This window comes from Salmo salar, chromosome ssa16 (genome assembly GCF_905237065.1).
Source record: "Salmo salar chromosome ssa16, Ssal_v3.1, whole genome shotgun sequence".
NCBI lineage: Eukaryota > Metazoa > Chordata > Actinopteri > Salmoniformes > Salmonidae > Salmo > Salmo salar.
The window spans coordinates 61582167-61596063 of NC_059457.1; the positions used below are offsets into that span (position 1 = coordinate 61582167).

At 40.4% G+C, this 13897-nt stretch overlaps 1 protein-coding gene across 4 annotated transcripts in view; it reads left to right on the top strand.

Moving 5' to 3' along the window:
• LOC106574338 (neural cell adhesion molecule 2) overlaps positions 1-11445 on the top strand; it is a 491639-nt gene extending 480194 nt beyond the window's left edge. For 2 of the 4 annotated variants that reach the window (XM_014150199.2, XM_014150197.2), the window contains exons 16-17: positions 5587-5703; positions 8186-11445. In XM_014150199.2, the coding sequence (XP_014005674.1) occupies positions 5587-5703; positions 8186-8300 (232 nt within the window). In that variant the 3' untranslated portion in view covers positions 8301-11445. The remainder of the gene's footprint in view (positions 1-5586; positions 5704-8185) is intronic. The other 2 variants (XM_045697543.1, XM_014150200.2) reach the window with 1 other exon arrangement.
• Positions 11446-13897: the final 2452 nt, after the last annotated feature.

The window sequence follows — 13897 nt, forward strand, 5'->3', positions numbered from 1 at the left end:
CAATGGCTTCTGGTTGGGGTATGTGCGTACGGTCACTGTGGGGACGAAGTCACCGATGCACTTAATGATGAAGCCAATGACTGATGTGGGTTACTCCTCAATGCCATCGGAATCCCGGAACATATTCCAGTCTGTGCTAGCAAAACAGTCCTGTAGCTTAGGATCTGCTTCATCTGACCACTTTTTTATTGATCTAGTCACTGGTGCTTCCTGCTTTAATTTTTGCTTGTAAGCTTGCTTGTAAGCAGCGTTTGTGGCGTGTGTGCACATACATATGTACGTGAAAAAATCTGTATATGTGAAAGAGGGGGGATACAAGGCTATGTGTTTGTACGGAGTGTCTAAATCTAGGTTACAGTGTGTGCTTATCTGTGTTCAGGATTCACTGAGCATGCCGTTACAAAACCACAGCTATTACTATTTACCTCCACTTTCATTCCATGGAACTGGAGTTTAATTTGAAACAGCATGAATAATTAATAAATGCAAGATAGGACTGATGACTCTAGCACAGCAGAATGGATGGAAAGAGTGATAGAGCTTGGGAAAGATGGAAAGAGAGAGAGGGGTTAGGGAGAGCGAGAGATAAAGAGAGTGAAAGAGGAGAGAGGGACAGAGGGAGAAAGATGGATAGTGTGGGAGAGTTGTCAGTGTGCCTACGTGCTGTCTCTCAGCCAACGCAAAGGAAGGGAAGAGCCTAACAAGGCAGCGTGTAGCTAGACTGACATTGTGCTGAGTTACAAGGAGGTGTAATGGAGTCTACAGTGTGTGTGTGTTTGTTTGTGTGTGTGCATGCGTGCGTGCGTGCATGTGACTGTCTGGTCGGTGGGTGGGTGATACAGTACCTTGCAAAAGTGTTCATCCCCCTTGATGTTTTTCCTATTTTGTTGTATTACAACCTGTAATTTAAATAGATTTTTTGGTGATTTCATGTAATGGACATACACAAAATAGTCCAAATTGGTGAAGTGAAATTTAAAATATAACTTGTTTAAAAAAAAAAAAAAAAATGTAGAATGGAAAAGTGGTGGTTGCATTTGTATGCAACCAACTAACTTCATAATTCACATAATTAGTTAAATAAAGTCCACTTGTGTGCAATCTAAGTGTCACATGATCTCAGTATATACAGTGACTTGCGAAAGTATTCTCCCCCTTGGTATATTTCCTATTTTGTTGCCTTACAACCTGGAATTGAAATTGATTTTTGGGGGGGTTGTATCATTTGATTTACACAAAATGCCTACCACTTTGAAGATGCAAAGTATTTTTTCTTGTGAAACAAACAAGAAATAAGACAAAAAAAACTTGAAAACTTGAGCGTGCATAAATATTCACCCCCCCAAAGTCCATACTTTGTAGAGCCACCTTTTGCAGCAATTACAGCTGCAAGTTCGTGGGGTATGTTTCTGTAAGCTAGGCACATCTAGCCAATGGGATTTTTGCCCATTCTTCAAGGCAAAACTGCTCTAGCTCCTTCAAGTTGGATGGGTTCCGCTGGTGTACAGCAATCTTTAAGTCATACCACAGATTCTCAATTGGATTGAGAGGCCCCAGAGTCTGCAACACCACTAAGCAAGGGGCACCACCTAACAAGTGGCACCATGAAGACCAAGGAGCTCTCCAAACATGTCAGGGACAAAGATGTGGAGAAGTACAGATCAGGGTTGGTTTATAAAAAAATATCCAAAACTTTGAACATCCCACGGAGCACCATTAAATTCATTATTAAAAAATGGAAAGAATATAATACCACAACAAACCTGCCAAGAGAGGGCCGCCCACCAAAACTCATGGACCAGCCAAGGTGGGCATTAATCAGAGAGGCAACAAAGAGACCAAAGATAACCCTGAAGGAGCTGCAAAGCTCCACAGCGGAGATTGGAGTATCTGTCCATAGGACCACTTTAAGCCGTACACTCCACAGAGCTGGGCTTTACGGAAGAGTGGCCAGAAAGAAACCATTGCTTCAAGACAAAAATAAGCAAACACGTTTGGTGTTCACCAAAAAGCATGTGGGAGACTCCCCAAACATTTGGAAGAAGGTACTTTGGACAGATGAGACTAAAATTGAGCTTTTTGGCAATCAAGGAAAAATACCTCATCACCCCGAGAACACCAAAAACATCCCCACAGCATGATGTTGCCACCACCATGCTTCCCTGTGGGGATGTTTTTCATCGGCAGGGACAATGACCATAAGCATACTGCTAAAGCAACATGTGGGTGGTTTAAGGGGAAACATTTAAATGTCTTGGAATGGCCTAGTCAAAGTCCAGTCCTCAATCCAAATGAGAATCTGTGGTATGATTTAGAGATTGCTGTACACCAGCGGAGCAGTTTTGCCTTGAAGAATGGACAAAAATCCCAGTGGCTAGATGTGCCAAGCTTATAGATACATACCCCAAGAAACTTGCAGTTGTAATTGCTGCAAAAGGTGGCTCTACAAAGTACTGACTTTGAGGGGGTGAATAGTTATGCACGCTCAAGTTTTCAGTTTTTTTGTGTTATTTCTTGTTTGTTTCACAAGAAAAAATATTGTGCATCTTCAAAGTGTTAGGCATGTTGTGTAAATCAGATGATTTAATCCCAAAATCTATTTTAATTCCAGGTTGTAAGGCAAATAAATAGGAAAAATTCCAAGGGGGGTGAATACTTTCGCAAGCCACTGTATCTTCCTGCTGAGACTGCAGACTGCCTCTGACTAAGGCCTTTCTACACATCTGAGGGATTTGGATTAATGGAAAGTAGGAGATGCTTTAAGTTTAAGATGCAAATTCAGATCCACTACGGTGCCTAAGTGGTGCTAAAATGGGATTCTAAGTCTTAGAGATGTGTTGAATGTTCTGTAGGATTATGTAAGACACTTACATGTAAATGGTCCACCTACTCATGACAGTAAGTGGTGAATGGAAAGAGATGATACCGTATGTATAGTAACATTAGATTCTGATGGAGTTGACTTGTGTAGGGTTGTGATTCGTAATTTGTGTATGGTTGTGCTGGTCATGTCTATGACGGGAAGCATACAGCGTGTTTTACCAGTTTGCTTTGGGCAGCATTTCATTCCAAAACGTTGTTCCCTTACTTGCAGCCTCGCTAGATCTGATTAAAATCAGTGTAAGCAAAATAGAAGAAAATAGCTAGAGCTACTGCTTACACCAACTCAAAAGTCTCAGATCTGCAGGGTGGTTGAACAAGGGCAGAGGAAAAGGGACAACAACCAGCCCGTATTTGTTATTATTTCCCACTCCTTCCTGCACAATAGCGGCCCACTTTATATTTCTCAAAGAATCCAATTATCACTAAAATATTTGATTAAATTAAAATAACTTTAATTCACTGGCTAATTAACTATTAATTGATTTCAGGAATGCATGCTTTCAGCATTTTTAGGTGACTATGCATGCAAATGTACATTAACAATCTATAATTATTTAGTTGCATATTTGATGTGTTTTTGCCTGCCATAATTAATGTTGTATTGAGCAAGGACGTGCTTATGTGGAAAAGGTGTTAATAAACGGTTTGTCCTTTTTAATAGATTCACATTGTGTTTCTATACAAACAGAGATAAGTCATAATCAGAATCATTTATTTAATTTATACTGTATAGTGCTTTTCAGTACAAAGAAATAATCTCAAAGTGCTTAAAAAACGAAATAAACAAGCACAGCATTATAAAAACAAATTAACACATATTAAAATAGAGAGAAATGCATTTGGGGACCTAATATTACTATGAATAACTATGAACACCCAACATGATTGATTAACCCATTTATGTCTTCTACAGAGATAAATGTACAAGTAATCTCCTATACTTAATTATTGTTTAGCATTTAAAGCATTTGCACACTTTTCACTAGAAGGAAAATATGGTGGCAAAGTAACTGACCATGTTTTTTTAGGTTTGTAAGAATAGTTCTGCATCTTGGAGGAAATAGTAATTGAGTCATCTTTGGCTTAGGAGTGTTGTCTTATGTTATAGGTTATAATTGGATATGTAAGGTCTGGTGGGACTTGAGCAATGCGCTTTTGCTTCGTAAAAAGCATGGTTTATATGTGCTTCCTACATGCTGTTTAGGGGACTTGGACTCGTTTCTCCCTTGTGTTTAAAGCAGGGGTCTCAAACTACAAGCCTGTAGGCCAAAGGCGGCCCGCAAGGCGCTTTAATGTGGATGGTACTTGTCAATTGTCTTTAGATGTTTATATTTGGCCTTCTCAGACTGCTTGAGGAATGAACCTTATGCTAGGCATACACTACACGCTTCTAAAATCTTAACAACTTGGACGTGCGCCAATTTCCTTGTCCCAAATATTTAATTCTGTCCATACTCAACCCCAGGTTGCTCACATTACACAATGATTCCCTAGTTGATCTTATCCTGAGTTTCTCGGTTGTCGTAGGAAAACAATTCTGACACGCAAACAGTGAGCTGGTTTATTAGTGTGCACATTATTATGTGCAGAAACATTAAAAAAGAGACAGAGGAGCAGAATATGGACTTAATATGAAATAAAAATGATAATATGAAATAATCTTTTTGGTTTCTATCATGGTAGGATGCAGATGTAATATTGGTGCCCCGGGTGGGTGGAGATTTCACTTAAGGACCAATGGAACTCCGCTCATCCAGGCCACCAGGCCATGTAAAATGAACTTGCCCATTGAAAAGGCATTGCGTTCTCGCCACAGCTCCACCAATCTATCTTCCATGTGTGTGTTGCTGTTGCTTTCTTCTTCGCCATCATTGTTGGTCTCACATGCTGAGTACTCATTGGCTATTGTCAGCAGTCCTTGCCCAATCGCATCGTAGTACTGCACATACTACAAGATGTACGACCAAAATGTCAGAAAATTCTCAGACAACCGACAGGGGTCTGGAGAACGGAACAGCCATCATTGGTGTGTCCTTGACACGCTCAAACTTCGTGAGTCCCAACGTACTAATCCTAGCCCTAGTTCATAAAATTTCACCACGATCATGGAAATTTGTATGGGACGGCAAAAACGTGATGAATTTGTGGCAAAAAAATTTGAGTAGTGTATGCCTGGCATTATGGATTTTTCAGGCTTATTATAGGACATCAGCCCCCTCAGAGTCACTACTGACATACTGTGGTGCTTAACACCCCAAACCCCTGATATAGGAAGTGGTTGAACCCAGGGCCAGCCAGGTTCCCCCGACTCAGCCCAATTCAATCCCTTTGGATTGTCAGCAAGCCCCAAAGCACTGGTGTGGATAGCCTTATTGGCGCGATTAACATTGTCGTTGGAAAGAGCAAGCGAGGGAACGAGAGAGGCTTCCCCACTGTGCTTTGGTGTCACTTGGAGGCTCTGTTAGATTACAGGCAGGCACACTGAGATATCTCCTCAGCATTCTGTGTGAGGGTTAAGTATACAAGGTTGCATGGAGACATGGCCGCTGGAGATATCATACAAGAGAAGGAGAGATGAGAACAGGAAAGCGCTCGCTGCTTCTGTCTGCTTTGTGTAACAAATGGATTTGCTGAAGTTTGTGTGTGTGTGTAACTGTGTGTGCACGCATGTGCATGCTCCTGCCTGTGTGTGTTTGTGTGTAGGGGCGATGGGTCCAAGGATCCTATCGTTGAGATGAGAACGGAAGAGGAGAGAATAACTAACCACGATGGGAGCCCAGTGCACGAACCCAACGAGACTACACCTCTCACAGAGCCAGAGTAAGGAACCAGAACCACTAGGATTCTAAGGCCCTGTCCACCCTAATGCTGCATTTAGATGGTACGAGGTTGACGGCAATCCGGATGTCATTGTTTTCAATGACAGCACGACGGTAAATGCCATTGAGGCAGGCGGTGAATGCCATCAGTTGCCACGGTAGAAGGGACTTGCCCCCAGAGTTCAAATATTTCAACTTTTGCCGTAGTGTTGTTTTCTACCGGATGTTGATTTACAGTGATTGTTTACTGAAATCACCATAGCAGCGCATATGAGCGTGCTGGCTTGCTTTTGCCATCCCACTCTTTCTTGCGTTCATGTCCAGCAATGCTTACTGGTATGATGTTTTTTGCGTCCCTCGCCTAAATGCAGCATAATGTAACCCCACCCTAACCCAAATATGCAGCCATATTAGTAGAAAATGGCACTTTAGCTGAAGTTGACAAGAAGCATAATGAGTTGGTGTTTTAGTGTGTGTTCTAGGTCTTGGCTAATGGTGTTGCCCTTGTACTCACTAAACTGATATAATTTATGGACATGGTTATAGGTTGTAGTAGTGGACTGGACATATAGTGGTGGAAATGTGCTTTAGTATGAAAGAGTATGGTGAATTCAGGCCGCAACCGTATCCAGTCAGTGAAGAGCCTTCTACAGTATATGGTTCAACAGCCAGGGGCCAAAGTCAAGGTTTAGTCCATTTTATAACAGGCCTCTTCCACACAAGGGTGTACCTTGCCGATGGGATCGTTGAACGCTACTGGATTTGATAGTTGTAATGTTGTCTTTAATCGACTGAGCTTGTATGAGTATTGTAAATGAATCAGGTGTAGATTGTTCTTGGTTGTATTTCCGATGTTATAGATTAAGGATTGTTTAAGTTACATAATTTTTTGTTTGTGTATTTCTTATGTACACTACCATTCAAAAGTTTAGGGTCACTTAGAAATGTCCTTGTTTTTGGAAGAAAAGCACATTTTTTGTCCATTAAAATAACATCAAATTGATCAGAAATATAGTGTAGTCATTAATGGAATATCTACATAGGCATACAGAGGCCCATTATCAGCAACCATCACTCCTGTGTTCCAATGGCACGTTGTGTTAGCTAATCCAAGTTTATCATTTTAAAAGGCTAATTGATCATTAGAAACCCGTTTTTCAATTATGATAGCACCGCTGAAAACTGTTGTTTCTGATTAAAGAAGCAATTAAACTGGCCTTCTTCAGACTAGTTGAGTATCTGGAGCATCAGCATTTGTGGGTTCGATTTCAGGCTCAAAATGGCTAGAAACAAAGAACTTTCTTCTGAAACTCGTCAGTCTACTCTTGTTCTGAGAAATTCCATGCGAGAAATTGCCAAGAAACTGAAGATTTCGTACAACGCTGTGTACTACTCCCCTCACAGAACAGTGCAAGCTGACCTACCAGAACAGAAAGAGGAGTGGGAGGCCCCGGTGCACAACTGAGCAAGTGGACAAGTACATTAGAGTGTCTAGTTTGAGAAACAGACGCCTCACAAGTCCTCAACTTGCAGCTTCATTAAATAGTATCCGCAAAACACCAGTCTCAATGGCAACAGTGAAGAGGCGACTACGGATGCTGGCCTTCTAGGCAGAGCTGCAAAGAGAAAGCCATATCTCAGACTGGCCAATAAAAATGTAAGATTAAGATGGGCAAAAGAACACAGAAACAACAATTAGCCTTTTAAAATAATAAACTTGGATTAGCTAACACAACATGCCATTGGAACACAGGAGTGATGGTTGCTGATAATGGGCCTCTGTATGCCTATGTAGATATTCCATTAAAAATCAGCCGTTTCCAGCTACAATAGTCATTTACAACATTAACAATGTCTACACTGTATTTCTGATCAATTTGATGTTATTTTAATGGACAAAAAAATATGCTATTCTTTCAAAAACAAGGACATTTCTAACTGACAAAACACTTTTGAACAGTACTGTATGTTCAGTAAGTGATTTGAGGGCTGTTGAAACTGTTGACATTATAAATTACCATATTAATATATTGATCAAGTAAATGTATTAATTAGACAATCAGTCAGGTAGTGCTAACTTTGACTGTATTACATGCATTGAGTAGCAGTAGGGAACCGCTCCTTATGTTATGGATGCATCATTCTCCATCGTGCTCACTCTATGCTGCCATGGAAACTACCACTCATCCCACCTCTTATAGTTTGCCAATAAGGATGCATGCTCTGTATGTGTGTATGTAAATGATTTAGCTAAATGTCATATCAAAATGTATACGTTTCACAGGGTGATAAAGTCCTTTCACATTCCACATTTCTATGTATTGATTGTTTATGAGTGTCTTCTCTGTACTGTTACCGTAATTAACAATGAACAGCCATGGTCATGAGTGCGACGTGGGTTGGGTGAAATATGTAGTTATAATTAACCCTTTCATCTGAGGTCTCTCACTCAGACGTGTCTGTCTTCTTTATCTCTCCCACAGGAAGCTACCACTGAAGGAGGAGAACGGGAAGGAGACGCTCAAGTCCGACATGATCGAGATCAAAGTGCACAGCGACAACAGCATCCACACAAAGCAGGACGACAGTAAAGCATAAAACGTGTGTGCCCTTTCGCCCCTCGCTGCAAACGAGAACATTTCGGAGCATCTTACCCTGAGATCAAAACACAGAAAAAAACACAACACATAAAAAAATATATGTCCGTAAGGGCCCAGAGAAAAAGAAAAGTGTGTGTAAATACAAATAAGAGAGAGCAAGCCAGAGAGAAAGAGAGAGGAAGACCCCAACAACAAGTGTTTATATGTGACTAATCAATTATGTTGTTTCTATCCAAGATGGCTCCAGTCGAGGACACTTCGTGTTGATCAGTGATTGTAATATTGTTTTTTTTTTCCTCTGACTTTGGTTTTGTTGTTGGTTTTTACGCCTTTGCCGTTGCTTATCCGTTGCTTTTATTTATTTTCCTTCCCCCTCTTATTCAATCCCCATTTGCGAAAACACACCCACTCCTACACACATGCATAAACACATGAACACATATGCACATACACACTAAAGCTCTCTGTCGCAGATAAGTATCGCCACTATCAACTCCCACTCAAGTCTGCTGTGCCTGGTAAAAAGATCTCCTACAGTAGCATTTACAGAGTAAGCTACCCTACCCTCACTGCAGCAGTCTTGTCTGTATTCTATTGCGGCTCTGGTCTAAGATGTGATGTCTGGACTGTCCTGTCTAATGCTTGTGTACTACGCTACATTCGCCCCTGTATGCCTGAGTATGCCCGCTCCTCTTTGAGCTTCCGGCTCAGAGAATGTTGAGTTTGCTCATTGGTTATGCCACCATTTTGTTTGGTTTTTCTTTTTAAAAAGATGAAAAAATGAACAGGTACTCTAAAGGTACCTTTGCACATTGTAGTGATACTCGTCTTGGTGTGTCTGAATGAGAGCTTCCACTGAAGTGTGTGTCTGCTGTTATAAGTGTGAGAGCCATTTTTGTGTAAATATATTCAGCATATTTGATCAAAATCGTTTGCGTTAACTATGCAGACCGTCTGTCTCCATTATTTTACTAGTGTATCATGTATTTCCATAAGGTGACAGCATGACAGGAAAAGAATCTCTGATGATAACAGCTATTTGTTAGCCAGTCGGAAAGAATCCCCCAAGATCCATTATGGTTCTAGGTGGTTACATCTGGGAGGACTACATGGTCAGTACACATGGTCTGTGTGGTCAGGAAATGTTAAATATTTTGAACAGAATATGAACATAGTTACACCTGCCACTGTTGACCAATGAGCTGACTTCATTGTAGGGGATTGTGCAAGGCTGTGTTTTAGCACTGGTTTTGATGTGATGCCATGACCAATAATGTCAAAAATAGAGTACTACTGTTTTTGGCAGAGAATTCATCTGTACCGAGCCCTTAGAGTTATAGGTAATGTTTCCTGTGTATATGTTAACGTCTTCATGGTGTATCCGTAACCAGGCTACAGCGCTTGTTATCTCACACAACAATAAACAACAGAGACCATTTTGTGTTATTTCATGGTTACTCTGCTTTACATTGAATGTTATTTCAATTCATTTTTTGCAGTAAAACATTTTTTTTTTCCTTTTTCTGAAAGACAAGAAAAAAGACTATTGATGTTGACATGAAATTGAATTGTGAAAATAATATGGTTGTCATACAGTTCTGTGAGTAGTTATTGGGGAAAAAAAGTAGTCTATAAAAAGGAAAAGACGGTCATGCCCGATATTGTTTGTTTCATTTGAAAGTTGTGCCACCATTGGCCACCATTGGCTAAAGGTGAAAACCAATGAATGTCTAATTGTTCTGTTCTCAACTGCTAAAGACTAGAATCCAACACACGGGCATACAGTATCTCAGTCATGCTATTTAGATACACTTACATTATAGCTGATTTTAGTTTAATGCCAATATTAATGATCAAAAACCAATAACTTTTCTGTTCATTTTCTCTATCCAATGTTGTCATGTAAATAGATAAAGAAAAAAAAGATATTTTACAAAGCTCTCATGTAAATAGACCCCGAAAAGACGAGTCTTTTTTCAAAAGCAAAAACAGGCTTTCTTGTGTGAACGCTCTCCAGCTGAAAAAACGCTTATTTTAGTTCTGGTCCGACAGTTCAGTGATGACATGACAGTGGTCTTTACTATTCATCACTTTACCCTCAAGAAAACACACACACAATGGGCCCTTAGGCCACTTCACAGCATTTCAATGGAGGCTGTAATAAGGATAATAGCATGCCTTGGTTTTCCCACGGCCCATTGTCCCCCTGGTCCCTTGCTGCAGTGGCAACAGTGTAAACCATTCAATAAAAATGTAATGGGAAGCTTGTTTGCCATTAGCCGAGGGAGCGGCGCACATGATCTTTGGAGACTGGACTATTCCTTGCAGAGTCGACGTGATGGACACCGTCGTGCTGCCCATTAGTTTGTAATGACCCTGTCGTTAATTATACGGTGGTGCTGTGAATGCTGGATAATTTAGTATTTGCCACTGCTTGAGAGCTAGGTGGACTCTGACAGTTAGCTCTGCTAGGGTAACTAGGGTTTTAGCACAGGCAGCATACAGTATTTGAGCACTGAAATGTGTGTGATACCGCGGGTGTGTACGTGCCTGTACATGTAAGTATAAGTCCATGTGTGCTGCGTGTGTGTGCTGTGTGTGTCTTACACTGAATTTAAAAATGGATTATCATGTATATCGCTGTCATCAATTCTCTTGTTGGAGCGCTCTGCATGTGTGTCTGAGAATCCCCTCTACCCCTCTTTGCTCCATTGGTTTTACCCCATAAAACTGGCTTTGTTTTCTCCCCCAAAGCACGATGTGTAAACTTTACCTGCAATCTTGGAGTTGCTCTGTAGCCTGTTAAGACAACTGTAAATAGGGAGCACAGTGCCTGATGGCCATGAGATTTGTACATGTTATTTTATATCTGAATATGAGTCTTTTCCCCCGTTCCCTTCTCCCAAATCTCTCCCCCTCGGACTCCGTCTCAGTCTGTCTCCATAGAGAGTACTGCTGTGTTTCTAGCTCCGTGGATTGTGTCCCCCCTCTTGTCCCCCTCTGGACTCCCAAACTGAGTGTGCTTACGCAGGTGGTGGAAACTGTCGACGTGGCCGTAACCTGTGGAACACCCTGTAACAAACCTCCTGTCATTTTATCATCTGTAAATAAACATGTCCTGGTAAAAGATGATGCATGTGGGAGTCGGCCATTCAGGCGGTTTCATCTTGTCTTTTATCTTGGTTGTGGTTTTACTACATTTGGTGAGCCATGTGAGGAGAATTAAAGAATAATTGTGTGTTTCCCAAATGGTACACTGAAGTGCACTATATAGGGAATAGGGTGTCATTTGTGACATAGACATCCTCATACAGGGCACCAGTGTAGTGGTGCAACACAAAACTTGAATGGGAATTGATTCAATGTCAGACCTGGGTTCAAATACTTTTGTATTTAAGCGTTTGTATTTTAAATATTTATTTTCAAATACATGCCAATATTTTACAAGTGTATTTCCAAATACATTCCATTATTCAACTACTTGTATTTTCAAAGACAAAACATTCAAATACTCACTTCGAAATGTATGCGAAAGTAATTGAAATACAATAAATAGTATTTTAACTGAGAATATTCCAAAGACACCATTTATCAGCATGCTTTTGCACTTTATGCAAAGTCAGTAAGTGCATATTTGTAAATAAACCTCAATCGCACCAAGGTTGCTTCCAAACCATATCAGCCAGCCTCGGATGAGAGGGACCGAGCAAAACATATTAAACTCGATTCTATTTCAAGAGACAAAGTGCTTTATTAACAATAATTTACCCCAAAAAAATTAAAGCTCAGCTCAAAGGGCTCCAAATGGTTCAAAATAAGAGACAACGAGAAGTGTTTTCTAACTAAGCTGCCCCCTCTTCAAACCTCATTTAAAGATAACATGTACTCGTACTACTCGCCTCTCTCCTCGCTGCTCTGTTTTCACTACGAGAGGGCACTGTACACTGATGGTTTGATTTGGCTTTGAGGGCTTCTCTCTGTTATTGCTCGATGTTAACGGACTTTTCAATAAATTGGATGATATTTGGCTGAAACCAGTTTAAAGTAGGGTGACCCAAAAATGAAAAATGACTAACTGGTACATTGATCAAGTTTGATCATAAAGTTACTGGTCCCCTCCCCCCATGTCAAACAATTGGATTCAGGAGGCAGGCAATACCATGGATTTACTTCCAGCTTTATGCAATAAAGACAGAAATGTAATACACCAATGGCAGCCTCTTATCATCTTAATTAATTAAAATATGTACCGCTTTAAAACCGTTATCACATGTGCACCTTTGCCTTGCTTTGGCTTTGTTTATAAACCGTAAAGCTCAAGCAGAACGTACGACCAAAGATACTGGTAACGTTTCATCTGGGGTTTGACTGTTAGCTAGAAAGCTACTTACACTATTTCCCGAATAATGAAGACATCCGACAGCAGTGGCTGCTTTGCATTTTGGGTGGAAAGGCTGCACAGAAAATTACAATATGGTCACGCATGTGCAGTGTACATTTTGAGTGAAATTGCTTTATCAGTTGGGGAGAACATACGATAGGTCTTGCCAGGAAGCTAATCCTGAAGACGGATGCTGTACCATTATTGACAGTGGATCTTGCAAGTGCTGACCATAATGTAAGTATCAGCGTTTGATAAGTCTGATAGGTTAGCCAACATTAACGTTAGATAATGCAACTGTGGCTGTAGATGCTTTGACTTGTGAACAGTGTATTTTCTGTAACATACCTGATAGTCACTATATGGTTTTTGTTCTTTCATCCCTAAGCCCCCTACATTGAGTCTTAGAACTGCCACCACACAGCTGGCATGAAGGAATGTTGTCCACAAAAGGAGTTGGGGTGTGTATAGTATTTGTAAATTACCTCTGAAAATCATATTTTGCCATCTCCTTTTGTCCTTCCACTATCACCAAACTGTAATGATAGACATTTTAGAAAATTCAACATCTACTCTGTGTGCACATCTCACGAACCGGCTCGAAGTTCGTAACAAAAAAGGAGACAACGTGGAGATAAGGAATAACAAAATATATTTATTAACTGAAGTAAACTAAATTAACAATGGTGTGTGTAGTCAGTAATCAGTAGTGTAAGTGAGTGTTTGCGTGCATAAATGTGATAAGGAGGGGTGTTGAAAGGTGCCAAAGTAAACAACCGGCCACAAAAATGCCACAACCAAAATCTGTAAGTGTGTCTGCATGGAGAGAGTCTCCCCAATGAATTTTATTTTATTTATTTCATCTTTCTTTTTTATTTATTTCACCATTATTTAACCAGGTAGGCAAGTTGAGAACAAGTTCTCATTTACAATTGCGACCTGGCCAAGATAAAGCAAAGCAGTTTGACACATACAACAACACCGAGTTACACATGGAGTAATACAAACATACAGTCAATAATACAGTAGAAAAATAAGTCTATATACAATGTGAGCAAATGAGGTGAGATAAGGGAGGTGAAGGCAAAAAAGGCCATGGTGGCAAAGTAAATACAATATAGCAAGTAAAACACTGGAATGGTAGATTTGTAGTGGAAGAAAGTGCAAAGTAGAAATAGAAATAATGTTGTGCAAAGGAGCAAAATAAATAAATA